Here is a 25,625-nt window from a genome sequence, read left to right as displayed (position 1 = left end):
GATTCATGGCTGGTTCCTCCCTGACAACCTGGGGACAAACCACCAAAGTGGGAGGAAGACATCAAAAAGAAACAACCCTTCCCCCTGTGAGTCTTGGGCTTGAGGGGTGTGTGGAGGGGCTCCCAGCAAGAGTGTGGCCCTGGGGTCAGCTCCTGTCCCTCCTCCAACAGCTCTGTGGCTCTGGCTGTCCCTGGGGCATAGCCTTTGGATGGCCACAGCCCAGGCCTGTGACTGTTGGCAGGAAAATCAAGCCATGGCAAGAGAGGAAGAAAAGACTGGAAAACTAAAGCCCGAGCAGCAGACTGAGGCAGAGAGAGTGGTGGTGGGGGTCTCAGGCTGACTCTACCCTGACCCCAAGGGACCACCCAGAACTTTGGCACCATGAGCCACCTCCCCCTCCCCCGGAGCAGAATAATACAAGATGATAGGACTCTGAGAAGGGAAACTTTTTGTTTTTTATTTTTATTTTTTATTTTTATTTATTTATTTTGAGACAGGGTTTCTCTGTGTAGCCCTGGCTGTCCTGGAACTCATTATGTAGACCAGCTTGCCTTGAACTCAGAGGTCCTCCTGCCCCTGCCTCCTGAGTGCTGGGATTAATGGTGTGTGCCACCACCCCTCCTGGGCTGGGAGACTTCTTGAGAGCCACCTGGCAGTCTGAAGTCCGCCTCTACATTCTGCAGCCCAAGACGCCTGGCCTGGGATTCAGGGCTAGCTGTGCCACCTGTGAGAGAGGAGGAACTGTCAGAGCAAGGTTGTGGCCCACAGGGCCTTTGTCATGAGGCCATAGAGGACTTGTGCCACTGTAGAAAAAAAAAGGGGTGAGCACCAGGCTGGAGAAGGAGAAAGGAGGGTGACCAGGGAGCCAGGGGACTGCCAGGTGGCCGGCCTGGCTTTTGTTAGAGGACCACCAGGGCTTAACACATTTCTGGTTTGGTTTAGTTATTGTTAGCCTCGACGGGATTCAGACTTCTTATGTAGCCTAGGCTAGGCTTGAACTCCTGACACTCCCATTGTCACCTCCTGAGAGCACTGGATTACAAGTGGGCACCACTATACCTGGCTGTCCCTTTGTTTTGTTTTGAGAGCGGTCCCTACCCTGAGCTCGGTCAGCTCTCCCAGCGCCTCAATGACGCTGTTTCTCCTTTACACGGGGTCGACATGCTTCCTTCCCGCTCCCTCACTCCCTTCTATCCATTCTCCTGAGTTTCTTGAGCCAGGGTCTTACTTTGTAGCCAGGCCAGGCTCTCCACTGTGGATGAGGTGGCCTGTGCGGTGTCTTCTGCTCCATCCTCTCACTGACCTCCCTGCTGTCTGCATTGCCTCCCCCTCGCCTCTGGAATGAAAAGACCAGGGGGAGGGGCTAGAGCCCTGCCAGAGGAGGAACTCCTGTGGGCAAGGGACTGCCTCTTGCACCTGGAGGTCTTTGACCAGAGCTCCTTGTCCCCAGATGAGCTGGGCCACCCTACGGGCCACATTCCCTGCCCTGAGCCCTGCTCAGCTGCACCGGCTACTGACTCAGTACCAGCTGGCCTCTGCCATGGGCCCTATGAGCGCCTGGGAGCCAGGAGCCCAAGACAGCCCTGAAGCCTTCCAGTCAGGTGAGCCTTCCCAGCGGCCAAGCCTTGGCCTGCCGTGGTGGTGGGGGGACAACTCCCAAGCTCAGGAAGCACGGAGCAGCCCACTGAGGTGGGGACGCAAGAGCACCTACAACATGGCACCTCCACCCAGGGTCCTACTGTGCCCCCATCTCAGAGTCAACGTCCCTTTGCTTCTAGGGCTTAGGACTGGGGCCCAGCTGGCACCCAGCTGGTCAGGAAATGAGCAGCAGGGTGGGGTTTCAAAACCTTCTGCAGACATTCCTCAGCTCTGAGTACACACGCTGTTCACACATGTATACAGCGGAGGTATATACATGTATGTGTGTACACATTTCACTTTGTAAGTTACACACATCTTCCTTCGTAAGTGTGCATTCACAGTGTACCAACACAAAGAAAAGTGCAGGCTGGCCAATGGTAGGCTCTGGTGTGCAAAAGGGCTTCCCACCGTCTTCCTGTCACCTGCCACCACTGGCTGGCCTGGGCCCAGAGGATGCCTCCCAGTTTACTAACTGGTATTAGAACACTCCCCCAACACGATGCACCAGACTCTACTGGGAGCTCAGAGCTGGCATCACAGAAAGGTTCCTGCCTCCATCCCCATCCAGGGCCTGCACATACTAACATGCCAGTGTCCATAGTATGTGTCCTAGGGATACATGGGTGCGTGGGGGTGGTCTGCTCAGTCTAGACTGCCTAGTCAGGATCCTGCTGAGTTCTTGCTGTCTTACGGCCTCAGTGGGTGGGTGAGGACCTAAGATGGGGGAGGGAGGGAGGAAGGGAGGGTCAGGAGAGGGAAGGCCAGGTCCCAGCATCTGCATTTGCTCCACTGCAGAGGATGTCTTGGAGTCCTATGAAAACCCGCCACCCATCGTTCTGCCAAGCCAGGGCTTCCAGGTGGACCTGGAGGCCGAGAGCCTGGAGGACAGCACCTACCAGCACCTGCTCTACATCCGCCACTTCCTGTGGGGACTGCGGGGCCAAGGCAGCCCTGACGGTGGGCCTGCCCAGCCCGAGGGCATCGAGGTAGAGTGGGGCAGAGATGTTGGTGAGAAGGGACTGGGTCACTCAGAGCAACCTGAGACTTGCAGCTGTGAGCCGAAGTGAGGCAGCCCTCCGTTGGCTGTCAGCAGAAGCAGGTACAGTTGTCTAGAGTGGGCTGGGGGATGCAGCAGGTTGACCGTGAGATCTCAGGGCTCTGTTTGAGGGCAAGGTTTGCAAACGTCTTCACCCACTCTTCTTGCCTGGCATATCCTCTGGGGTGGCTTGTCTGTGTCTCTTTTCTTCACAGCGAGGCACCTTGGGTGCCTGTCTTGCCCCCTTCTCTGGGGTTCACCTTTTGCCCACCTCTCTTCCCAGGGCCTGTACCACACCATTCCTGAAGGGCATCCAGAAGGCCATGGCTGCCCGCTGGCTAACAGGGACTCAGGCAGAGGCGCTGTCGAAACTGCCCCTGCCCATTCTCTTCCTGTCACTGGAGCTCCCTGGGCACAGGGCCCCCCTGGAAGACAGACTACCCGAGGGGACCGCAGGGGCTCCCAGGCTGGCTCTCTGCACACTGACTCCTCCTGCCTGCTCACTCCTCCCAGCACACCGCTGGGCCTGGAGCCTGGAGGCCCCACCTGGCCAGAGACTAGTGGCCACCGTGGAAAAGCACTCCTCGAGGGGCAGAGGAATGGACCAGGTGGCCCTCCTGGTGTGGTTCTAGAAGGTGAGGCCTGGCCTGCTCGGGACAGGGTAGCAAACCCTACTTGGGGCTCCTGTGAGAGTTAGTGCAGATCAACAAACTCCTTAGTGCCTGGTGAGGGACAGTCTGGGCAGGTGCATGTGTGCACTTAGGATTGAGCACATACCAATGTGCATGTGTGCACAGCGGGGCCCACCTGGCCCTGGGAAGACTCTTACCATTGTGTCCTTGGTTCTTCGTCAAGTCTGAAGACTCTCGCAGTGGGCGCTCGATGGAGCAGGACAAGGCCAGCTGCCTGCTCAGGTTCTGGGGCTGGGGCTCAGAACTGTTAGGTCAGGCCCTATCCTGAGATCCCCACTCAGATACAAGCTCTGTTGATAGAGAGGAACAGGGCCTCAGGGTGCCCAGTTAGTCTGTGTCCTGAAGCAGGGTCTGGATGCAGTGGGGGCCTCGGAGGATAGACTTCTAGTTGCATCCTGGTGAAGAGATGGAAGTGGGTAAAACGGTGAAGAGGCGGCAGGAGGCCGGGCTGCCCACGTGCATTGGGTTCATGACCTCAGGAACACGCTCTGTTGAGCCGGCCTGTCCCTTCTCTGCGCTTGCTGTTGTGTTTGTCCAGCTGGTATCCTCCGTGGGCTCCAGCAGCACTTGCTGTGCTCTGGCGTGTGGGACATCTCTGCCCTCCCAGAGGTCCTCTGTGTCCTGACTCAGGAGTGAGTGCTGGCCTCCAAGCCCACTGACTCCTTATCTCCCCCCTCTGCCCACCCAGGAGACACTGCTCAGGCTGCTGCTGAAGCTCCTGCTGAGGCCTCCAGCCCCAGCTCCAGCGCCGAGGACTTCTGCTACGTTTTCATGGTGGAGCTCGAGCGAGGCCCCTCGGGGCTGGGGATGGGCCTGATTGATGGGATGGTGAGGAGCACTCCCCCTACAGTCTGACCATAGTCAGGGCCAGTGAGAAATGCCTGTTCTGTGTCATGGGCCTGCCTTTGGGGCCCAGTGCTTCTCTGTGGGGCACACAGGGACCATGATTTGTGACCAGGCTATCTCCAGGCATGTTCACAGGGAGGGGTGTGCGGTACAGGGTCTGTGCTGGAGAAAGCATGTGTCAGCACCAGAGGCATTCTGAGACCCCTGCTTCTTCCCAGCACACACCTCTGGGGGCCCCGGGACTCTACATACAGACCCTACTTCCCGGGAGCCCTGCAGCATCTGACGGGCGGTTGTCACTGGGAGACCGGATCCTGGAAGTGAATGGCAGCAGCCTGATGGGTGTCAGCTACATGAGGTACGTGCTATGCCTGGCTGCAACACAGGACTAGCAGAGTGTGTGTGTGTGTGTGTGTGTGTGTGTGTGTGTGTGTAGGGGTGCACCTGCAAGCCAGTCCTGCATTCTGACGCAGGGAGAGGCAGAGACCACGGCTCTACCTCTCGATTTCAGGGCGGTAGATCTGATTCGACATGGAGGCAAGAAGATGCGATTTCTGGTGGCCAAGTCTGATGTGGAAACAGCCAAGAAAATCCGCTTTCGCAAGCCCCCTTCCTGATAGACCAAAGGACCTTTGCCCCCGCACCTGCTTCCTGATTCCTCACCAGGTGCCATCGACACTTGCCCACTGCCCACCCCCAAGCCCAACACTCCCCAGTCCAGCCAGTCCTGGGTTTTAAAGTTGACTGAGTTCCTATGTTGTGGCCTCACGTTGAGGACACCTGTTGATAGTGTTGTACATCTTAGTGTATATTTATTTATATGACAGATGACACTAAGTTGTGACATTTCCTACAGAGCTTTTATGTTTAAAGACTTTAATAGAGAATTGAGATTCAATAAACTATGTTTCGTATTCTTACAGTGGGGATGCAGGATCTGCACTGTGGTACAGGACACACGGGCAACACTGAGGGAAGTCAGTGGTTCTTGTGACCAACCTTTCTTGCCCAGCCAACATAGGAGAAGCCTTGAGTGGGCCTAATAGAGGTTGTGATGGATATAGTTCCCCACTGCTTCTGGTTCTGGGGATTAGACCCAGGGCTCTGTTGGTGTGTTAGGTAGGTACTCTACCACTGAACCACACCTCAGCCCCTCACTGGGGGATTCTAGGCAGGTGCTCTACCACTGAACCACATCCCAGCCCCTCACTGGGGGATTCTAGGCAGGTGCTCTACCACTGAGTCACACCCTAGCCCCTCACTGGGGGATTCTAGGCAGGGGCTCTACCACTGAACCACACCCCAGACCCTCACTGGGGATTCTAGGCAGGGGCTCTACCATTGAACCACACCCCATCCCCTCATTGGGGGATTCTAGGCAGGTGCTCTACCACTGAGCCGCACCCCAGCCCCTCACTGGGGGATTCTAGGCAGGTGCTCTACCACTGAGTTGCACCCCAGCCCCTCACTGGGGTATTCTAGGCAGGTGCTGTACCACTGAGCCTCACCCTGGCCCCTCACTGGGGGATTCTAGCTACCCCTGAGCTACAACCCTCAGCCCCTCTTTTTATACTTTGTTTTGCAACACTCTTACTGAGTTGCCCGGGTTGCCCTTGCTCCATAACCCAAGCACTGTGAATTGTCTACCGTCCTGCTTCAGCCTCCTCAACAACTGGAATTACAGACCTGCTCTCCTGACCTAGGCTATGAATGGGATTGACTGACCACCCTCTAACCCAGGATTTGCAGCCAGAACACAAGAAACAAGCCAGTGTGGTGCAGTCTTTTGGTCCTTTGAGACTGCCTGGGCTGGTGTAGAACTTACTATGGAGGAGGTAGTTCAGGGTGGCTCCCAGCCCACTGCAGTCTTGCTTCAGCCACCAAGCAGCAGGATCCCCATGCCTGTCTCCATTATTTTAAATCACATTGCTTAGTATCTCTCCAAAGAAAGGGATCTGGAGGCCTGGAGAAGGCTAGATGATTGAGCCAACCTATCCTTGGGCCCGCTCTTCTTGCCCAGGTGACCTCCACTGGTCCCCACTTGTCACTGATCACCAAGGCAGGATGTTGAACTCTGAGCAGCTGGAGCCCAGGACTTTCTTCCCCAGCTCACGCCCCTTTACACTGTTGGGAAGCCAACCAGGGTCTGGGCATACTGTGTTGGCAGCTGGTATCTGCTCACACTGGGTGTCAACAAACTTGGCCTCACTGGACATCTTCAGCGGGGTCAGTAGCTCTATCCATGTCTTCAGTGTGCAAAAAGCTAGCGGAAGAACGTAGCCAGGTCCTCATCTTTTAAGAGTTTGGGGAGTGTGTGTGTGTGTGTGTGCATGTGTGGGCGTGCACATGCACAGCACCTGTGTTAAGGTAAGGGGACAACCTGAGAAACAGTCCTCATCGTCCCCTTGTTTCAGACAGGGTCTCTTTGTTTGCTGCTGTATGCACCAGGCTGGTTGACCCGAGAGCCTCCAGGATTCTCTCTCCTCCCATCTAGCTGTAGGAGCATGAGCTACAGTAGCTGGCTTTGTGTAGGTTCTGGGGATTCACACTGGGGCCCACATGCTTGTGTTGCAGCTCTCTCCAGCCCAGGCCCTCGTATTTTTACCAGGAATAGAGAGACTTGGGGATGGGCCCAGCCAGCTACAAACACCCCTCTCACGGAAGGGATCTTTGTGGAGGGCAGCCCATGTAGCAGGGTCCTCCGTTGGCCCTGTTACTTGCTCCAATGCTTCTCCATGCTGCCTCTCTCCTGATTGCCACGAAGAGCTGCAGTGCATCTGCTGCAGGGCCTTCCTACTGCTGCTATCGCTGCATGTTTCCACCCTGCTTGGGCAGGCAGCCATAACTCGATGATGCCCAAGATGCTGGATAAAGTGTATTTCAAAAAAAAATCTTACGTTTTTATTGATTTATTTTATATGCATGGGATGAAGTGCGCATACATGCATGGTGTGATGTGGTGGTCAGAGGACAACTATGGGAAGTCGGTTCTCGCCACCACGTAGGTCCCGGGACTTCAACTCAGGTCAGCAGGCTCAGCACAGGAGCCTTTACCTGCTGAGTCGTCATCTTTCTGGCCCCCAAATCTTTTTATTCAAGATTTTTAAAAAATTATGTATGTGGGGACTGGAGAGATGGCTCAGAGGTTAAGAGCACTGCCTGCTCTTCTAAAGGTCCTGAATTCAATTCCCAGCAACCACATGGTGGCTCACAATCTTCTGTAATGAGATCTGATGCCCTCTTCTGGCCTGCAGGCATACACACAGACAGAATATTGTATACATAATAAATAAATAAGTAAATATAAAGAATTATGTGTGTGCTTGCATGCATTTCTGTGTACCATGCACATTTAGGAGCCCTTTGAGACTAGAAGAAGGTGCCAGATTCATAACTGGAATTCCATGTAGTTGTGAGTTGCCATGTGGGTGCTGGGAACCAAACCCAGGTCCCTGCAAGAGCAATAAGCACTCGAACCATTGAGGATGAAGAACACCAAGGACACAGCAGGACTGACACATTCACTCAGAGACTGGAAGCATGTATAGGGCCTGCACAGATCCAAACCAGACAGGGCTATCTCCAATTAACAACCATCCACAAAAGAAAAATTACCTTCTCCAACAAAGTTTCATTGGGTATACAACCCACACCTCAGATGGCAAACACAAACTCACAGGTACTTTAAGATTTTTTTGTCTCATATTGCTTTCTTTGGTTTCCTCCCCTTACTGGTGTGTGGGGGTGTGCACACATGCATATTTCTCTTGGCCTTTTGGTCTTTTATCTTTTTTTCTCTTTTTGTTTTTTTTTTCTGAGACAGGGTCCTCTGGGCTGTCCTGGAACTCTTTGTAGACCAGTCTATCCTAGAACTCACAGAGATCCACCTGCCTTTGCCTCCCGAGCGCTGGGATTAAAGGGTGTGCACCACCACTACCTGGCTCTGTTTGGTTTCTTAAGGGAGAGAGAAAGAAGATGTGGACTTAGAAAGGTAGGGAGGTGAGGAGATAAGGGAGGGGAAACTGATCAGAATAAATTGAATGAAAATAATTATTTCCAATTAAAAACTATTTTTACCAAAGGTGGTTTTATGAGACAGCTCAGCAGGGAAGAGTACTTGCTGCAAGCCCGACAACATGAGAACAATCTGTAGGCCAGAACTGACTCAGAAGCCGTCCTCTGACTGCCACACATGCTCTGCGACAGTTTAAATTAGGTGGAGAGCGAGAGCAACCGAGGCAAACACCCTACATGCTCATGCCTGTGCGTGCATGTGTGCACGTACACACACGTGCACAATCATCACACACACAAGACTTATATGTCTAGTCAGGTATTCATGTGAAACAAAGATCACAACAGTGCTAGAAAGCAGGTATGACTGTGAAAGCTTCACAGGCCCCATGAGAGCCTGGGAGCTAGGCGCCCAGGCCAGTCCTGTCCTCTAGCCAGGTTAAGGTGGGAAAAGCCACTGAGCACGTGTGACCCTCACCCCAAGCAGCTTGCCTCTCTGAGGGTAGCCAGGGCAGCCCCTGCCATCTATCTGAGTGGGCACTTAGCTTTGGCTGGTGCTCACCAGGAAGAAGGCAGTGTTTTCATACGCCTCTGCTCTTATTCACGCTGGCAAGGCTTTATTTACTCTATGTGCAATGGAGTCAGCCGAATTTCACTCATGACTATGAAGGATACCAGTGTTCAGAGCTGGAGAGATGGTTTGGTGGTTAAGAGCACTGGCTGTCTGCTCTTCCACAGGACATGTGTTCCATTTCCAGCACTCACATGGTGCCTTACAACTCTGTAACCAGTTATGGGGGTCTGGTGCTTTGACCTCTGCATGCAATGCATGCATATGGTGCACTGACATACATGCAGGCAAAATCACCTGTGTTCCTGACTGAAGAGCATGGCAAATATCACTGTTTCCTCTGCTCCTGCTCTAGGGGTGGCTGCCCTCACAGGCAACAGGTGGCACCAAACAGACACTGTGGGTCACTCTCTGGGCACATCGGCCCAAGCCCAGTTCAGGGAGGAGCTTTGGTCAGGCACAGCAGGTCTAGTGACAACAAGCAGAGGTTTCCCTGAACCTTATATCCAGGTTCCACACGGGCTGCAGTATCCCTGTGGCCTGGATAGGAGCACCCCATGTTGTCACAGACCTCAGCTGCCATCTTAAGCCTTACTTTTTTTAGAGAGCTCTGACCCAACACAGGGAGAGCATAATGCAAAGCCCAGATGCAGAAAGCGAAGGGTGGGGCTGTGGGTAGGGTCAAAGGCTTGCCCAGTGATAGACTAAAAGCAACAGCGCCTCCTAGTGGCCATGTACTGACAGTACCTGAGCACTTCCAGCTATGATGTTCTCTAGAGCAGCCCAATCCAGGGCTCAGGGAAACTGCATAAGGACCCGGCAGCCCTGAGCACCAGCATGAAACCTGGGCACTTCTGCACAGGACTGCGGGAGCACATAGGAGCCCTCCGTGCCTCCCCACATCCTTCAATTACGAAGCAGCATAAATAGGCAACAGCGACTGCAGGTGTACCTTGGAGACATAGCATCCTCACGAGTACCCGGATTTATTTGGCTTTTAAAATGTCTTGTGTGCGCAAGACGACATAACAAACACATCTTCTGGGAGTTGGTTCTTGTTCTCCCGCTGCTCTGCATACCCCAGGCTAGTAGGCCTGTGAGCTTTGGACTGATGCAGTCTCTGTAGGTGTGCACACACCAGGCACCTGGCTCTCCACCTGGGATCCAGGGGTTAAACGTGGGTACCAGGCTTCTATGACAAAGCCTTTAATGTGCTGAGTCGTCTTCCAGGCCCAATTTCTTCTGTAGTCCAGGCAGCCCTCCAAGTTACTGCATACCCAGGGGTGAGCTTGAACTTCTGACCCCGCTGCCTCCACCTCCGAAGTGCTGGGACTGCAGGTGTGCACCACAATGCTTGGGTCACGCTGGACTTTGTGCCCGGAGGACACACTCCAGTGGATGAACTACAGCTGCATCTCCTGGTCTTGTCACTTCTGTCACATTAAAGACACCAGAGCTAAACATGAGGACCAGGGATTTCCTGCAAGAGAACCAGCCACTTCCCTCCACACAGGACAGGATGGGAAGGGCCCAGGCTCCAGGCCATGCTCAAGCTCTGATTATCTCCCAGTCTGAGGACAGCAGAGAGATCTTGGCTGTACACAGCACTGAAAGGTTTATTTGGGGAAAGGCAAGATGGTTCAGTAGGCAAAGTGCTTGTCACCGAGCCTCACAACCAGCCAGGACCCACACGAAGGAGAGACTGAGTCACCAAAGCTGTCTCCTGATATCCACATGTGTGTTGTGTGCATAGCACCTACACATAAGCTTTAAAATTCTTTATGTGTGTGTGAGAGTGAGTGTTTTGGCTTCTCTGTGTAGCCCTGGTTGACCTCAGCTCCAGAGTGCTGGGATAGAAGGCGTGTGCCACCCCTGCCCAGCATAAGCAGTTTTATGAAGCTTATTATTGATCCTGCACTGCTCCCGCCCCAACTCTAGAAATGAGGTAACAGTGGTGAGTAGCCAGGCTGTTTCTGTTCAGCCTAGGAAAAAGCGCTAAGCCATCTATCACATGCTCAACGCTGAGTGTGACCAGCCACAGGGACAAGGCTGGATGATGCATCCCCAGGAACCAGTGACCCCATCTTCAGGGCCATGTCCACCTTCCTCCCCACTCTCCTCCAGTCGCCCCAGCTTGCAGCTCAACTCTAATATCAGGTTGGCCGCCCGGGCTCTTAAACTGTAGTTCAAGTGGTGACTGTCCCTTCTTCAACCCGGCAAGAGGCCAGTCTCCTTCTCCACCAGCCGGCTGACGGTGCGCAGGGCCAGAGGCAGGGCTGTGTTGGTGTCTCGGTGGTAGCGAGGCTGGCACACGCCTGCAGTGGGTGTGAACACAAACTGGGCCACACTGGGCATCTTCAGTAGAGTCAGTAGCTCTGTGGCCCGGGTACGAATGGCTTCTGCATCCTCCTCACTGTGCACGGAGCTGGTGGCTGGGTTCTGGGCCAGGGTCCGAATTTTTGACAGGAACAGTGACACCCTGGGGAAGAGAAGGACTCAGCTATTTAGCTGCCAAGGACCAGTCCCCTAGTGCACCCACATGGCTGCCCTCATGGGCTCCTACTCTGTGCCCCCAGCTAGATACCTTGGGATCAGGTCTTGGCTACGGGAGGCCAGCTTGGTCAGCGTGGTCATGAGTACAGTGACCACCTGTGGGGGACAGCAGGGCAGGTCGGCCGAGGGGCGGGACTGGGTGACTTCAAACAGCAGTGCCTCCAGGGCTTCAAAGAACTTGTTGATCTGCTCCACTGTGCATCTCTTGTCACAGGTCACCGACAGGTACTCACCAATGGCCCATACCTACGCCCAGAACAGAGGCTTAGCACACAACAGGGCTTCCTGCCCGATGGTGGGAGGGTGGGTGTGTGCTTACCACACAGGTAAACATGCTGGCTCGGATGCAGATGCTGCTCACGCTCCCCACAAATTCCAGAAGCTCTCGTGACAGCTCCACCACCAACGATGGCTTCAGCTTGCATAGCACCAGAAGCTGGGAGCTCAGCACCCTGCCAGGAGAATGAAAACCCTGTGAGGCTGTGTGCTCAGGGCATATCTGACCCCAGCCTATCTGATGGGAAAGAGCCAGAAGCACCTGTCACCTGTTGAGTCACTCTACTGTGGACACGACTGTTTCACATCCAGGCTACTTGAGAGAGTGAGGTAGGAGGAATGCTGTGAGTTCTAGGACAGCCTGCACTGGAGTGAGCCCTGTCCTAAAACTGAGGAGAGCCCCTGCCTAGAATCCCCCAGTGAGGGGTTGGGGTGTGGCTCAGTGGTAGAGCCCCTGCCTAGAATCCCCCAGTGAGGGGCTGGGGTGTGACTCAGAGGTAGAGCCCCTGCCTAGAATCCCCCAGTGAGGGGCTGAGGTGTGGCTCAGTGGTAGAGTACTTATCTAGGATTAAGGTGGCCTTAGGTTTAATTCCCAGAATGGGTGCATATCTACATAAGAATAAATGATTTAAAGCAGTGTTTCTCAACCTGTGGGTCTGTCCTATTAGAAATCCTGCATATTAGAAATCCTGCATATCAGATATTTACATTAGGATACATAAGAATAGCAAAATTACAGTTATGTAGTAGCAATGAAAAAATAATTTTATGGTTGGGAGGTCACCATAATATGAGGAAATGTCACAGCATTAGGAAGGTTGAGAACCACTGCCCTAAAGGAAAAGGACCTTGGTGGACAGGAATCTCTGCAATAGAGACATGAGTCTACCATTCAAAGGACACAAAGAGTCTCAGAGAAGGACAGACACCAGAATGTCCTGAATGGGAGCCAAGCTGCACCTGGGAGAGGAACTGGCAAGACAGGAGAGTGCTCAGACCTTTAGCTGTGCGCAGGACAGGGGTGCAGAGGTGTGTGTGCCACAGCACTGGTGACCCTGCCTACCTGTGCACACTGGCCTCATACTGAGGGACCGGATAGAGAGAGTCACTTCTGTCTAGGAGCAGCAGCGCCAGCTGGTTGATCAGGGCCCCATCAGCAAACTGGGATCAAGAACAAGAGACAGGTTCAGCCCTGGGCAGTGGCGCTGTTATCTTCTACCCCCATGGAGGAGTGAGGCCACCAAGGGGAGCATGACTTGGGGTGAATCTCCTCACTCACTGCCTACCTTCCCCAGCACCTGAAAACCAGGGGGAGGACCCAGAAACCCCAGCCCCCCGGCCCTGCTACTGGGCTGCATCTTTCCCTTAGGACCTGCTCTGCAGGGCATGGTGGTGCCACCGTTAGGCCCAGTACTTGGGAGACAGAGGCAGGAGGATCTGAGTCTGTGCCGCTCTCGTTCACACGGTGAGCACCAGGCCAGCCGTTTATACAGAGAGGCAGCGTCTCAAATATGAAAACAGAAACAGAAACAAAAAAAAAAATCTAAGCCTGTTCCCCGAGGCTAAGATTCTATTTTGTCTGAGTGACCTCAAAGGGCCCACTTGGTTACTAGCCTCCCTCAAAGGGTTCTGGGGGCTTCCACTCATCCAACCTGTGAACAAGCAGTCAGGAGGAAAGCACTGGGCTATGGGAGCTCAGGGGCCTGGGCGCATGCTGTTCTGGCTCTAGCATGCGCTGCCAGCCTGCCCCATCCTGAGGGCTGAAGGGTAAGTAGCCCTTTCCTGTCTCTCTTACTGAGACCCATGGAGGATGCTGCAAGACAAACCACCCGTGGGGTCAAGGCCAGTGCACCACACTCTGGCCTGGGTCCTCCTGACTATATGAGGACTATAGGGGAAGAGACCTGGGCAGCGAGCTCACCTGGGTCACGGCTGAGAAGAAGGCCTGAAGCAGGATGGGCACCGCCTCCGAACACTGGGTTACCCGGGCACAGCTGGCCATGGGCTTCAGCAGCTGGTGAAGCGATGTCAGTCTGGGGACAGACACAGTGGGGCTACTGAAGGCCTAACCACTTTCCTTCTGAGTGACCCCCACAACAGTCAGAAGCAAGGACACTGTGGCCAGCCACTGGTAGTCACGGCTCACGTGTTCCACAGGGCTCAAGCAGGCCAGGAGATGCCAAGGCTCCCAGGACAGCAGAACCAGGGACACAGCAGCAAGGGCCTGCAGGCCATTCCTGGTCCTTTCACTCCCCAGAATATGCTAGGCCTTAGTTTCCCCCTTGTAAAGTGGACTGTCCACAGCACCAGTGGAGGGCTGGGTCGATGGGTGGAGCCCGGGCTGAGTAAGAACACAGCGTGCTCTCTGGCAGAGTCCTACATCATGTTCGGTGATTGGCCCAGGTTTCCCACCTCTCTGTGGAGCCGCTGGCCTTGGTACGAAGCAGGTGACGGAAGAGTCCCTGGAAATGTGGGTCCCGGAAGGCCTCCAGGCAGTTGGGAATCCTGAGGGAGACATCCCAAAGCGGCCTTTCCGATGGGGTCTGTGAGGACCTGAGAGGACAGAGGCTCAGCTGGGACGCTACTCTCAGCACAAGTCAACCACCTGCTGGAGCTCGTAGAGTTGGGAAGCACTCTGGGCCGGAAAACATGGGAGACTCCCTTGCTGAGCGTGAGTGCACTGAGGAGCGCTGGGGCTCAGGAGCTGCTCGGGGTGGGCGGCAAAGCGAGCAGAGATGCACTGTCTGTGGTCTGGAGCCTTGCAGGGGCCCTGGTGCAGGGGCTGGGAGCGTGAAGAGAGCAGAGCGAGGAGAGCACATCTGGTGCCTGGCTGCACGGGAGTGGACAGGGCAGACGGGGCAGAGTGGGCCCACCTGAGCTGCAGGTCCAGGGCAGCAGTCAGGCAGGGCAGGTCAAGCAGTGCGTGCAACATCTCCAGGGCGGTGCCAGCATCCACCAGAGCCGGCAGGAGGACCACGAACTCGGCTGTGAGGGGAGGGCTGTTCCAAGCCAGGAACTGTGGAGGAGGAAGAGACACAGTGGCTCAGACAGGGCGGGAGGACGCTAGCTGGCCATGGCCTCCTCCAGTGGCCTCCTACTGCCCACTCACACAAAGACACTCCATTCAGACAGGGGTAGCTGGACCCAGCCCTCCCTGTCCTCCCTATCTTTGGCTATGTTTTGAGGGTCTCACTTACTGCTATTGAAGTGAGCATGTGCACACGTACACACAAGTGGAAGCCATCGTGCAGGAGTGGGGGTCTCTCACTTAACCACATGGGTCCCAGGGAGGGAACCCCGACTGTCAGCAGTAAGTGCCTTTACCAGCTGAAGCCGTCTCTGGTCATACTTGCTATTCTGTCTTTTGCAGCCAATTTTGTGGCAGCAATGTCAGCAGCCATTTCTGAATTACTCCTGTTTTCTTTAGAAAAAGGACTGAGTTTTGGGGCAGGGAGACAGCTCAGTCAGGAAAGTGCTTGTTGCACAAACACGAAGACCTGCACAATGTGGGGAATAGCAATGTGCACCCAAAATCCCTGGGGAGGCAGTCAGTACAGTTACTGGGGCCAGCTGGGCATTTAGCCTGCTCACACCGGTGAGCTCCCAGTAAAGCGAGAGATTCTGTCTCAAAAAGAAGGGGTGGCAGTGAGTGCGGCAGGGCAGAGAGATGATGTACTTGGTAAAATACAAGGCTTTAAGTCCAAATCCCCTGAACCCATGTATAGTTGGGCTGGGCAGCACACACTCTAACTCCAGCGCTCCTACGTTGAGGAGGCGGACACAGGAGAATTCCAGGAAGATCACCAGCTGGCTAGTGTGTGCAGTGATTAGCAGCTGGAGACCCAACCTCAAACAACCAGGTGGAGGGTAAGGACGTAAGGATCACAACACCTGAGTTTGTGTTTTGATCTCCACACATGTATCTAGACTTATATACATGGAATACATGAATGTGCGCGCGCGCGCGCACACACACACACACACACAGGACTGGGTCTATAAATGGTTCTAACAGGTAGACTGTGAAGTACAGGTTAAAGACACATGATGGGCTGGGGAGATGGTGCAGTCAGGAAAGCACTTGCTGTGCACACACAGGAACCTTGGTTTTATCCCCCAGAACCTGAATAAAATTTCCAGGCATGGTGGCATATGCCCTGCACTGGGGAAGTAGAGACAGGGTAGCCTACTTGGAGAGGCCCCACTGTTTGAGGAACACCACCTAAGGTTGACCTCTGACCTCTACAAGCACATGCATATCCCCCGCTCCCATAGATCCATCCCAGGCTCACACTGATGAACTGAATGCACAATGCGCCTGCTAGAGTACTGTCGTGGATCAAGTAGGCACGACTGCACGCACCTGCAATTCAGCACGCAGGAAGCTCGGCTTCCAGGAGCAGAGGGATCTCAAAACTGAAGCTGGCCAGCTCCAAGTCAGCCATCCATCTCTTGTCTATGCACGACTTTGTTCTTTAGATATTGTTTTAGGTGTATGCATGGATTGCCTGCATATATGTTGGGTACTGTGTGCATAAAGTGCCTGAAGACACAGCAGAGGACACTGGGTCCCGCGGAATTAGTTACATACAGATGGTTGTGAGCCACCATGTGCTGGGAACTGAAACTGGGTCCTTGCAAGAGCAGCCACTGCTGTTAACCACTAAGCCATCTCTCCAGGCCCTAGGTTTTTCTTTGTGCTGTTTGTTTTTAAGACAAGGTGCCCCGCCGGGCGGTGGTGGCGCACGCCTTTAATCCCAGCACTCGGGAGGCAGAGGCAGACGGATCTCTGTGAGTTTGAGGCCAGCCTGGTCTACAAGAGCTAGTTCCAGGACAGGCTCCAAAGCCACAGAGAAACTCTGTCTCGAAAAACCAAAAAAAAAAAAAAAAAAAAAAAGACAAGGTGTCCTGATGAGGCCCTGGTTGTCCTGGAACTTGCTTATGTAGACCAGACTGGCCTTGAACTTTTAGAGATCCTCTTGCCTCTGACTCCTGAGAGCTAGGATTGGTGCCGACACATCCGCCTTTGTTTGCTTTTTGAGACAGGGCGTCACATAGCCCAGGCTGTAACTGAAGCAGGCCTTGAACTCTTACTTCTGTGATCCCCTTGTCTCAGCCTCCCTTGTGCTGGGATTACATGTGTGAAGTACCATGTCTGGTTCCCATGAGACTGTCTGAGACGATGCTGTTTGTATATTATATGGAGACCCTAGTCCTAACACCTCACCCTGCATCCCAAACGGAGATCAACTGAAAAGGACGGAAGGCCTGGGCCCAGCCCCAAAGATGTCTACACTTGCCTTGAACAGACTAGGGAAGCTCAACCTGAGGAGGCTGAGGAAGTGGGGGTCGAACTGGGCCAGGTTGCGCGTGCAGAAGTGTGTGACTTCGAAGGCCAGGGTTGGGCTGTAGAAGCGCTCGGAAGGGAGCCTGCTGAGCAGGTGCTGGTAGATGGCTTCTGCATCCACGGTGGCCGCCTCCCCTGAAACACACCAGAGGCCGCCAGGGCATCAGGCTATGCAGCCGCAGCACCTGCAGTAACTTGGGGTGAGTTCTGCTTTAGCCAGAATTCAGTGTGGCCAAGCCATGGGGCTGCATATGTCTCCAGAACACCAAGAGCCTCCTGTAGATGGCGCCGCCTCCCTGAGACCACCGAGCAAAACCCACGGGGACACTGTCAGGAAGTCAGTAGGCCTCGACTTCTGACTTTTGTGGACCCATGGTAGAGCAGAGGCCTGTGCTTGGCCCAGAACTGTAATCTCAGCCACTCAGGAGGCTGAAGCAGAAGAATCCCAAGTTTAAGACCAGCCTGGGAAACTTTGTGAGACCCTATTCCAAAATAAAGAGAGGCTAGGTGTGGTGGCACACCCTTCTAAATCCAGCACTTGGGAGACAGAGGCAAGTGAACCTCCATGAGCTCCAGGTCAGCTGGAGCTACACACGAGGGTCTGCTTTAAAACAAGAAAGAAAAACCACACCAACCAAGTAAAAACAAAATGAAGCAATCAAAATAAAAAGAGGACTGGGGATTAAACTTGGTAGTAGACCCCTGCCTAGAATTCCCCAGTGAGGGGCTGGGGTGTAGCTCAGTGGTAGAGCACCTTGTCTAGCATGTGAAGGGCCTGGGCTCCATGCCCAGACTGCCAATAAACCAACAAAACTGTAAGTGTGACAGCCTCTGAGCGCCTGGAAGAAACTTCCCATGCACCCAGACTCACCATGGTTCAGGAAGAACTGGGCAAGGGGCACCAGTGCCCGCTCGCTGCCAGGATCTTCACCTAGCCTCCTATGCAGAGCCTTCAGGCAGGAGAGGGTGCGGTAAAGGAAGGAGGGGTCCTGCCGGCACAGCACGTCCAGCACCAACACAGCTTCTACCAGGCACTGCGGGGACACCGAGTTGTGTCAGAGGGTCAGGCAGCACCTGCCCCAGCACCCTGCAGGCTACTTACAGCTTTCTGTAGGTCGGAGTCCCCCTTCCTCAAGGCTCCTGGAACAAAGAAAGTTGACTTGTCTCAAAACAGCCTCATAACGACAGCCTGTGTCCTACAAGTTTGAGGCCAGGACAATGAGCAGTCATGTGACAAGACAGGGGGCAGGGACTAGTGCCCATAAGGTGCGGACAACATGGGTGGACCTTGGATGCCAGAGGCGAGGTGCGAGGTACACAGGTAAGGCCTGTCCTCAGACACAAGGAGGCTCCAGATCCCACAGTGATCTGAGACCCATGGCTCTTCTTTTCAAGATTTTATTTTCAATTTCATTTCTTGTGAATGGGTGTTTCTTCTACATGTTATATATGTACACCATATGCTTGTTTGGTGTCTGAGGAGGCCAGAAGAGGGCATCAGATCCTCTGTAACTGTAGTTACTGTGGGAAACCATGTGGGTACTTGGAACCAAAACCAGGTCCTCTGCAAGAGTAGCCAAGTGCTCTTAACTGCTGAGCCACCTCTCCGCCTTTGTTCCAGGGTCAGTTCTTTTAAAGCAGACACTCAGCCAGGTTGGCTGCTTTGACCCCACCCTGCAGGGAAATGTGTTGGTAGCCTGGGGACTCACTCCGGTTACTCTGTTCCAATAGGCGCTGGCAGTACTCAAAGGCCACTTCTCTCAGCCTCTCCCGAGGGGGCAGCAACCGGCTGGCAGTAGAGGCAGCAGAGAGCACAGACAGGGTGGAGCCCTCCAGCTCTGACCTGTCATCTGTAGGAGAAAAGAACCCCTGGTACCCATGTGGACAGGCAGGCTGGGCAGACGGCGTGCTCCAGCAGCTTCCTAGAGTGCTCAAGGTTGCCCAAGTCATCGAGTATGAAGCTGTTGTCACCAGGGCTAGATGCACAAATTTGTCTGGGCTACTGGTTGTTTTTTTCTGTTTGTTTTTCTATATAAAAGCAGGGTCTTGCTACATAGCTGAGGCTGGTCTCAAACTTATAATCCTCCTGCCTCAGAGTCCCAGGTGCTGGCATGATAGGTATGGATCCCTACACTTGGTTTAATTTTGTGTTTTTGAGACGAGGTCTCAAGACAGCCTGGGTTGTAACCCAGGCTGGCTTCAAACTATGTAGCTGAGGCTGGCCTTGAATTCCCTAATTCTTCTGCCTCTACCTCCCAAGGGCTGGGCTTGTGGGCACACACCACCACGAGCAGCTCAATCTGACTGTCTATAAACCAAGTCTGCATCTGGGACAAGATCAGATAGGCCTGTGAACAGCTGCCTTGGACGATCCATCTGGCTCCCTGGGACACCTCATGCACACATCAGTATGCTTATAAAGGCACTGGGCTGTGTTCTCGGCTCCTCCTGGGGTCAGTGGCCCTCTGCTGCTGGCCTCCAAACTCAGCACACTCCTTGCTTGGCCCACAGACACCTGTGGTTTTCGTCTTGCCCACACCTTACCCGCACCCAAGCCAGAGTGTTTGGGCTACCCCTCGGTGCTCTCTGTCCTACCCCGGGCACACCTGCATCTGGACTGCCTGGGTCCTCAGGGCCACTGTGGAGCAGCCATTTCCGAAGCATGGAGAAGGCCTGCACGTTCAGCCACTGGTCTTCTGTGAAGTGCTGGCCCGTGGAGAGGACCGTGAAGAAGTCAGAAGCCACTGCTCCATCCACCTCTGTGATGGGACCTGGCTGTGGGAGGAAGGACAGGGCTGGGGAGAAGCCTGGTGGGCTCATAAAGCACTCAGGAGTACAGAAATCAGGTACAGGAGGCTGTGAGCTCCACCATGGCCCAGGGACCTGCATTTCCTGCCCTCTCCGGCTACAGCCTTGTAGAAAGCATCCACACTCCTAGATCCAGGCATGCCTGCCCCAAGATCTAAAGAGGCGGTAAGGCTCCAGCTCAGATGTGTGTCTTGCATCCTTTGTAGGCACTGAGCAGTGGACTTTCCCCACTCCACGGTAGAGAGCAATGAGAAACCTTACTGGAACCAAGGGGAAGGACAAGCAGCATCCATAGGAGCCTGCCTGGTGAGACTGACTCACTGTGTGTGATGTCAGTGCATGGGAGAGAGGGAACGAGCACTATCAGAGACAGTAGCACTGCTTTGTTTTTGCACACCAGTGCGTTTTCAAACTTGCTATGCAGCTGAGGATGACTGAAATACTGATTCTTGTTCCCGCCTCCTCGGTTCTGGGGCTGCAGGTGTGCACCACACGCGTTTATATGGTTCCGGGGCTGCAGGTGTGCACCACACGTTTATGTGGTTCTGGGGCTGCAGGTGTGAACCACCATGTTTATGTGGTTCTAGGGCTGCGGCTGTGCATCCCACGCGTTTATGTGGTTTTGGGACTGCGGGTGTGCACCACCACGTGTTTATGTGGTTCTGGGGCTTGAACCTAAGGTTAAACACACGCTAGGCAAATGCTCTACCAACTGGGCCTCAACCCCAGCCTGTGGCAGAGCTTTTGTGATTTCAGCTCCCTGGGACCCCAAAGCAGCCGGGACTCACCTGCCGGGTCCTGGGTGTAGAGAAGAAGCCGCCTGAGTATGGAAGACCTTGCTGGATGCTGGCATAGCGCAGCCAGTCCACTAGCCTTCTGCTGAGCAGGTTAGTCTGGTCTGTGGGGACAGGAGGAGGTGCAGTGAGGGAAAGTTAAGTCTCAAGATTCCCAGGTGATGCCGAATCTGCTCTAGAGAAAATGGGGCTCAACAGAACCCCATACCATGGGTTCACCCTGGGAAGCTATGCAGGATTCTCTGACAGCTCTAACCTCCTTCCACCACACCCTAGACTACAGTTGCTGTGGGAAAAGAGCCACGAAGGCCTTTGGGGAAGAAGTGTCCAGTACCTTCCACGAGGGTGCCTGGGGCCAGGCCAATGATCTTGGACAGGACGGGGAGGAGGAGCCTGACGCTGGGCCCTTCGGGCTGCCGGTTCTCAAGGATCTTGAAGATGCGCTGGCTTAGACATCTGATCTCTCCTTTTCTGTCTCCCTTCAAAGTAGGACAGGGAGCTGAAGACATGAATGTCTCAGCAGCATAAGGAGCTGAGTTCGATCCCTGGAAAGCATACTGCAGCTGCTCTTACATATGCTCAGAACATCACACTGGCAGATCCGGCCCTGGAGTCCGACTGAGCTATCAACAGAGACTCGGAGCGTGTGCATGGGGGGGGGGGGCTATGCACACTTGAGACTCATCAGACCATCCAAGGGGATGGACTCTGGACAGAGTGGGTCTCTGCAGCACTGGATACACTGAGGGACAAACCAGTTTGCTGTATTCCTGTGATCCCAGAACCACAAGAAACAGATGCCACCCCCTCCCCCCACTCCCAATGGTGGCAACTGTGTTACCTGGGCTAAGACTACAGAGGCCACAAGACTTAGCTGCCGGGTGCTTTGGGTGTGATCACAGGACAGGGCCAGGTCATCAAAAGGTGACATCTCTCTCAAGATAGCGGAACAGAGGACCTGAAGCTGCTCAGGATTTGTGGGCAAACAGAGGGTGTTCTGCAAAAGGTCCATACACAGCTTCTCCAGCCTGGAGGGCGAGACCCCGCCAGATGACAGGTCAGGCCTGTGGCACGTACTCTGACACCCCAGGGGAGATCACTGGACCCTGTCTGCTGGATGAACAGGGTTTTCCCAGCAGTGCTGTCCACTCACCGTCGGGGATACTTGGTGGCTGAGACGATGAGGAAGAGCCTCTGCAGGGCATCCACAGCAGCTGGCCCTGGAGGTTCCTGCAGCAGCTTAGTGATCCGGGTGCAGAATCGCTGCAGCTCCTCATCCTGTATCTCCCTAAGGAAGAGGACCACGGTGCTGCCCTGAGTCACAGGCACGTCCCCCACGGGGACTATCCCTAGTCAGCACAGAGAAAGCAGGCTCACAGTGCCTGGGAGGGGTGGAGTGCAGACAGGTTCCTCCCCTGGAACTGAGATGCAGCAACCCCAGTTTCCTAGTGACACCCTTTACTAAAGGCGATGCAGCCAACCTTGCTCTGCTGTTCCAATGGCAAAAAAAAAAAAAAAAAAAAACCCACACTATTTTAAGGTTTTATTTTTCCCCTCTGTTTTGAGACAGGGCCTCACTTTGTAGCTCAGGCTAGCCTGGAGTCTGCAGCAATCCTCCTGCCTCTGCTTCCAAGTGCTGACATTTCAAGAGTGAGCCAACACACTCAGTAAAAGGTTTTATGAGTCTTTCAAAAGTCAGGAATTTTTAGTCCAAGTTGCCTCTTCCTCTACCCAGAGAGCCTTGCTATACAGCCCAGGTTGAACTTACTACATAGCCCAGACTCAACCTCTTCATCCTCCTTCCTCGTCCTTCCAAGACCTACAGGTGTGCACGACCACACCCTGCTTTCCCCAGCCCCTGCCTTTATTGGCAGTGATGGAGTCTGAAGCCAGGGCCCTACACTTAATAAGGAAGCAGCCACTCTACCTCTGAGTGCCATTGCCAACACCCCCAAGTTGCCCTTCAAACATGCTTCAGTGAACCTCCCACTTTTGAGAAGGGGATGTAAAAGCTTCTATATTGAAGAGCTAAGATTACAGCAGCGTATAAGATGAGCCTGGTATGTCATTGGCTTCAATTGAACATGCCGAGACCAAACTAAATATCAGAGCAGAACTCAGTTTCCCAGCTTCTATTCTAAGCTTAACAGCAAGGAAAAGAGGGCTGGGACCGCAGCCCGGCAGAAGGGCGCTTGCTTAGATGTGTGCAGCCCTGGATTCCATCCCCAGCACCACGATGAAGGAACTGCCTGGTGCAGGTGGTACACACCTTTAATCCCAGCACTTGGAAGGCGGATCTCTGTTGCATTTGAGGTCAGTTTGGTCTACAAAGCAAGTTCCTGGGCCACACAGTGAGGCTCTGTCTCAACTGTTCCTCCCCACCCCCACAAAAAATCTGCATGAGGGGCCTGTGGGTGCTAAGGAGGGCCCCCAACATCCTAAACCATGGCTGAAAGCCCTACTGTAGTCTCCAGATGGGGCTGACAGTTTGCACGCTGCCCAATTTTGGACCTGTCTGTCAAGGACTTGAATTTGGTTCCTGGGAAATAAAAAGAAAACAGCCTCCTCTCAGCAGTTACTGCACGTCTTTGACGGCTGTAGGATGACCTCCAGTAACCTTCCCACCACCCTAGCCTACTTGGTTTTTTCCATGATCCACTCAGTCACACTAAGGTTCCTACAGAAGAGGCTGGGTGAGGAAGGGGAGCCACGAACTGGCCTAACGACAGAGGACGAAATGACCGGAAGAGAGATACCCTGCATCGAGTGGGTACAGCTTCAGCAGTTTTAAAACACTGACCCAATTCACCCACAGCTCCCCACTGCTCCTGGGGACCCCTCCCAGGACAAAATGAATTTCAATGAGTCGCTTTTCATCACCTGCCCCAGGACCCGGAGCAGAATCTGAGTGGGAAACGTTATTTTTGTGCTGGCATGAGGCGGTCACACGCTGACCAACACTTAAGTCCCCATGTAACAAACACTCTGTTTAAATCGGAGACTATCCAGCCTACTGAAGGAGAGCGGTGGGCCTGTGGGCGGATCGTGTGGCTCGGTCACCGCTTAGTCCTAATGGATCTTAGAGAATCATCTTAAGAGTTTTTTTGGTTTTGCTTTTTTAAAAAATTTGTTACATTCATTTATTTATGTGCAGCTCGGGGTGCTCGAGTGGAGATCAGAAGACAACTTGAAGGAATTGATTTTCTCCTTCCTCCACGTGGATTCCCGGGGTCTAGCCGAGGCTGTCAGGCTTGGCTGCAAGGGCGTTTACCCATCTGAGTTCTGTCCTGTTCGCAGGCTCCAGACTTTAACGCTTGTTCAGGCTCTTGTTCTCTGGGATTCCTGAGACCTTATCCATCCTAATCTTTCCCCACAAGTGGCCCAGCTCACAGTCCAGATTTGCCCCTTTGCTTTTTAAGTTTACCAAATGCATCAGGTCTGGGTTTCTGATACTCATTTCCTCCGATTGATCGAGTGCCATCAAGTCTTGGACCGGCTAGTTGGGAAGGATGGCGCAACCTAGGCGCTCAATGCAGGACCAGCATAGCCTGGCATCAGACACGATGGGTCTTAGCTGGGTCGTGCACCTCACACTTCACGCAGGCCGTCCCGGGCGCCACACGAGAACCCGAGCAGAGCAGCGGAACCACCGCCTCCCCGCTCCTCCCTGGCTTTGTCTCACGCCCCGTGTCCCCGGCCCTAGATCCGCAGACCTGGCCTGGTGCAGCAGACTCTCCGCGCCCGCCGAGAACATCCTGCCCGCAGGTCGGAGGCCAACCGCGACCAAAGCGTTTTCGCGGACTTCCGGGTTACATCACATGATGGGTCATGTGATCAAACTGCGTGCGTGCGTCTGCTTCTCTCGCCCCTCCCTCGCCCGGCTGCGTCACGTGGGCGAACCTGGAACGCGAGCGGCCAACTTCCGGTGCCACATCACGTGAGAGGACCCTGCTGGCGTCATGTGGGCGGGGCGGATGCCACGGGCCAATGAGTTGCAGCGCGGAAGCCCTTCCGGGCCAGCTCCGGGGCATCTGTCCACGTCACCGTCAGCCACAGAACCCTACAACCATGGTTCTTGGAGCCCAGAGCTCTTGGCCCCGGAAGAGCTCCTTTTGATCCCGGAACTGCTAGTGGTAGGTTCGGGACCTGGAGAGAAGACTAGGCACATAGCGTCTGACTAGAATCCCCCAGTGAGGGGCTGGGGGCGTGACTTGGTGCTAGAGCACTTTCTGACCTGAGTGAGGTCCTGGGCTCCATCCTTTCAGCAAGACAAACCTGTGTGCCAGGGGTTCATCATTTTCCCTTTATCTACACATGCATGCACACCCAGTGAACATTACCATGGATAATATTTGACCTGCTTCTTAAAATCTGTAGCAGGTTATTTGAAAATCTTATTAATGGAAAGTAGTTGAAGTAAAAAATAGTATATACACACACACACGCACACACATATCTATTAGGGCTGGAGAAATGGCTCAGTCGGTATATTGCTTGCTATGTAAACATGAGGACTACAGCTTGAGTTCCCAACATCACAAAAACATCTAGGTACTTTACATACACAAGCATACACACACATGCACGCACTTTAAGTCACTCGTGTGACACACACATTTTTTTTATGACTTCTGTCAGAGGCACTCTGCTACAAAAACACCCAGTGTCTTGCTAGCTGGGGTTCTGGGATCAGGAGGCTTTGGCATCTCGCACTCATTTGTGTTGGGAGGTAGGTACCTGTTTCACGTGTAGACAAAGGAAGCTGATGGTAGACGGAGGAACTGTCATGGTGGGAACTTGGACCCATGTCTGTCTGTCTCTTGCCAGTGCCTAGTGCCTATGACCTAGAATAAGCAAGATGTCAGAGAGAAAGGGGCAGGAGCGGAGGCGGCTCAGTCCTTGCGAGTGTGAGAACCTGAGCTCCATCCCACGGTGGCCGTGGGAAAGTAAAGCACACACTTGTGATCCTGGCAATGGGGAAGTGGAGGCAGGAGGAGCTCTGGGTTTTGCTGGGTGGCCAGTTAGCTTACTTGGCAAGTCCCAGGCC

The 25,625-nt window shown here is 54.0% G+C and overlaps 2 protein-coding genes across 5 annotated transcripts in view; one reads left to right on the top strand and one right to left on the bottom strand.

The window, feature by feature from the left end:
* Positions 1 to 5,063, top strand: part of Radil (Rap associating with DIL domain) — a 65,749-nt gene extending 60,686 nt beyond the window's left edge. The window contains exons 10-15 of the mRNA XM_038345722.1: positions 1,451 to 1,601; positions 2,437 to 2,627; positions 2,961 to 3,312; positions 4,058 to 4,197; positions 4,434 to 4,573; positions 4,727 to 5,063. Of these exons, the coding sequence (XP_038201650.1) occupies positions 1,451 to 1,601; positions 2,437 to 2,627; positions 2,961 to 3,312; positions 4,058 to 4,197; positions 4,434 to 4,573; positions 4,727 to 4,832 (1,080 nt within the window). The 3' untranslated portion in view covers positions 4,833 to 5,063. The remainder of the gene's footprint in view (positions 1 to 1,450; positions 1,602 to 2,436; positions 2,628 to 2,960; positions 3,313 to 4,057; positions 4,198 to 4,433; positions 4,574 to 4,726) is intronic.
* Positions 5,064 to 9,749: 4,686 nt separating this feature from the next.
* Ap5z1 (adaptor related protein complex 5 subunit zeta 1) lies at positions 9,750 to 24,390 on the bottom strand. Of its 4 annotated transcripts, XM_038346203.1 has the most exons (18): positions 24,292 to 24,370; positions 24,003 to 24,126; positions 21,732 to 21,866; positions 21,420 to 21,606; positions 20,913 to 21,057; positions 20,573 to 20,682; positions 19,583 to 19,751; positions 18,686 to 18,826; positions 18,079 to 18,116; positions 17,848 to 18,010; positions 16,930 to 17,111; positions 14,503 to 14,645; positions 14,042 to 14,182; positions 13,551 to 13,662; positions 12,693 to 12,790; positions 11,673 to 11,805; positions 11,385 to 11,599; positions 9,750 to 11,279 (listed from the first exon to the last, which is right to left on the bottom strand). In XM_038346203.1, exons 4-18 carry the CDS (start codon positions 21,588 to 21,590, stop codon positions 11,009 to 11,011), a joined length of 2,232 nt encoding a protein of 743 aa, XP_038202131.1. In that variant the 5' UTR covers positions 21,591 to 21,606; positions 21,732 to 21,866; positions 24,003 to 24,126; positions 24,292 to 24,370; the 3' UTR covers positions 9,750 to 11,008. The 4 variants fall into 4 exon arrangements, with proteins under 4 accessions (XP_038202131.1, XP_038202128.1, XP_038202130.1 ...); XM_038346200.1 differs by lacking the exon at positions 24,003 to 24,126 and having other exon boundaries at positions 24,292 to 24,390; XM_038346202.1 differs by lacking the exon at positions 24,292 to 24,370 and having other exon boundaries at positions 24,003 to 24,275.
* Between the last annotated feature and the right edge of the window lie 1,235 nt (positions 24,391 to 25,625).

This window comes from Arvicola amphibius, chromosome 10 (genome assembly GCF_903992535.2).
Source record: "Arvicola amphibius chromosome 10, mArvAmp1.2, whole genome shotgun sequence".
NCBI lineage: Eukaryota > Metazoa > Chordata > Mammalia > Rodentia > Cricetidae > Arvicola > Arvicola amphibius.
The sequence above is the reverse complement of the archived record's forward strand: the minus strand, read 5'-3'. Positions and strand labels throughout refer to the sequence as shown.

Bases quoted from the DNA above. Each gene is read 5' to 3' on its own strand.
- Ap5z1 (XM_038346200.1), bottom strand. From the start codon at position 24,332: ATGTTCTCGGCGGGCGCGGAGAGTCTGCTGCACCAGGCCAG. The intron at 18,117-18,685 runs GTGAGTCCCCAG...TCTTTGTTCCAG, and splicing joins ATTGGAACAGAGTAACCGGA to GAGCCTTGAGGAAGGGGGAC. The intron at 14,646-16,929 runs GCAAGTGTAGAC...CCTCCTCCACAG, and splicing joins GCTTCCCTAGTCTGTTCAAG to TTCCTGGCTTGGAACAGCCC.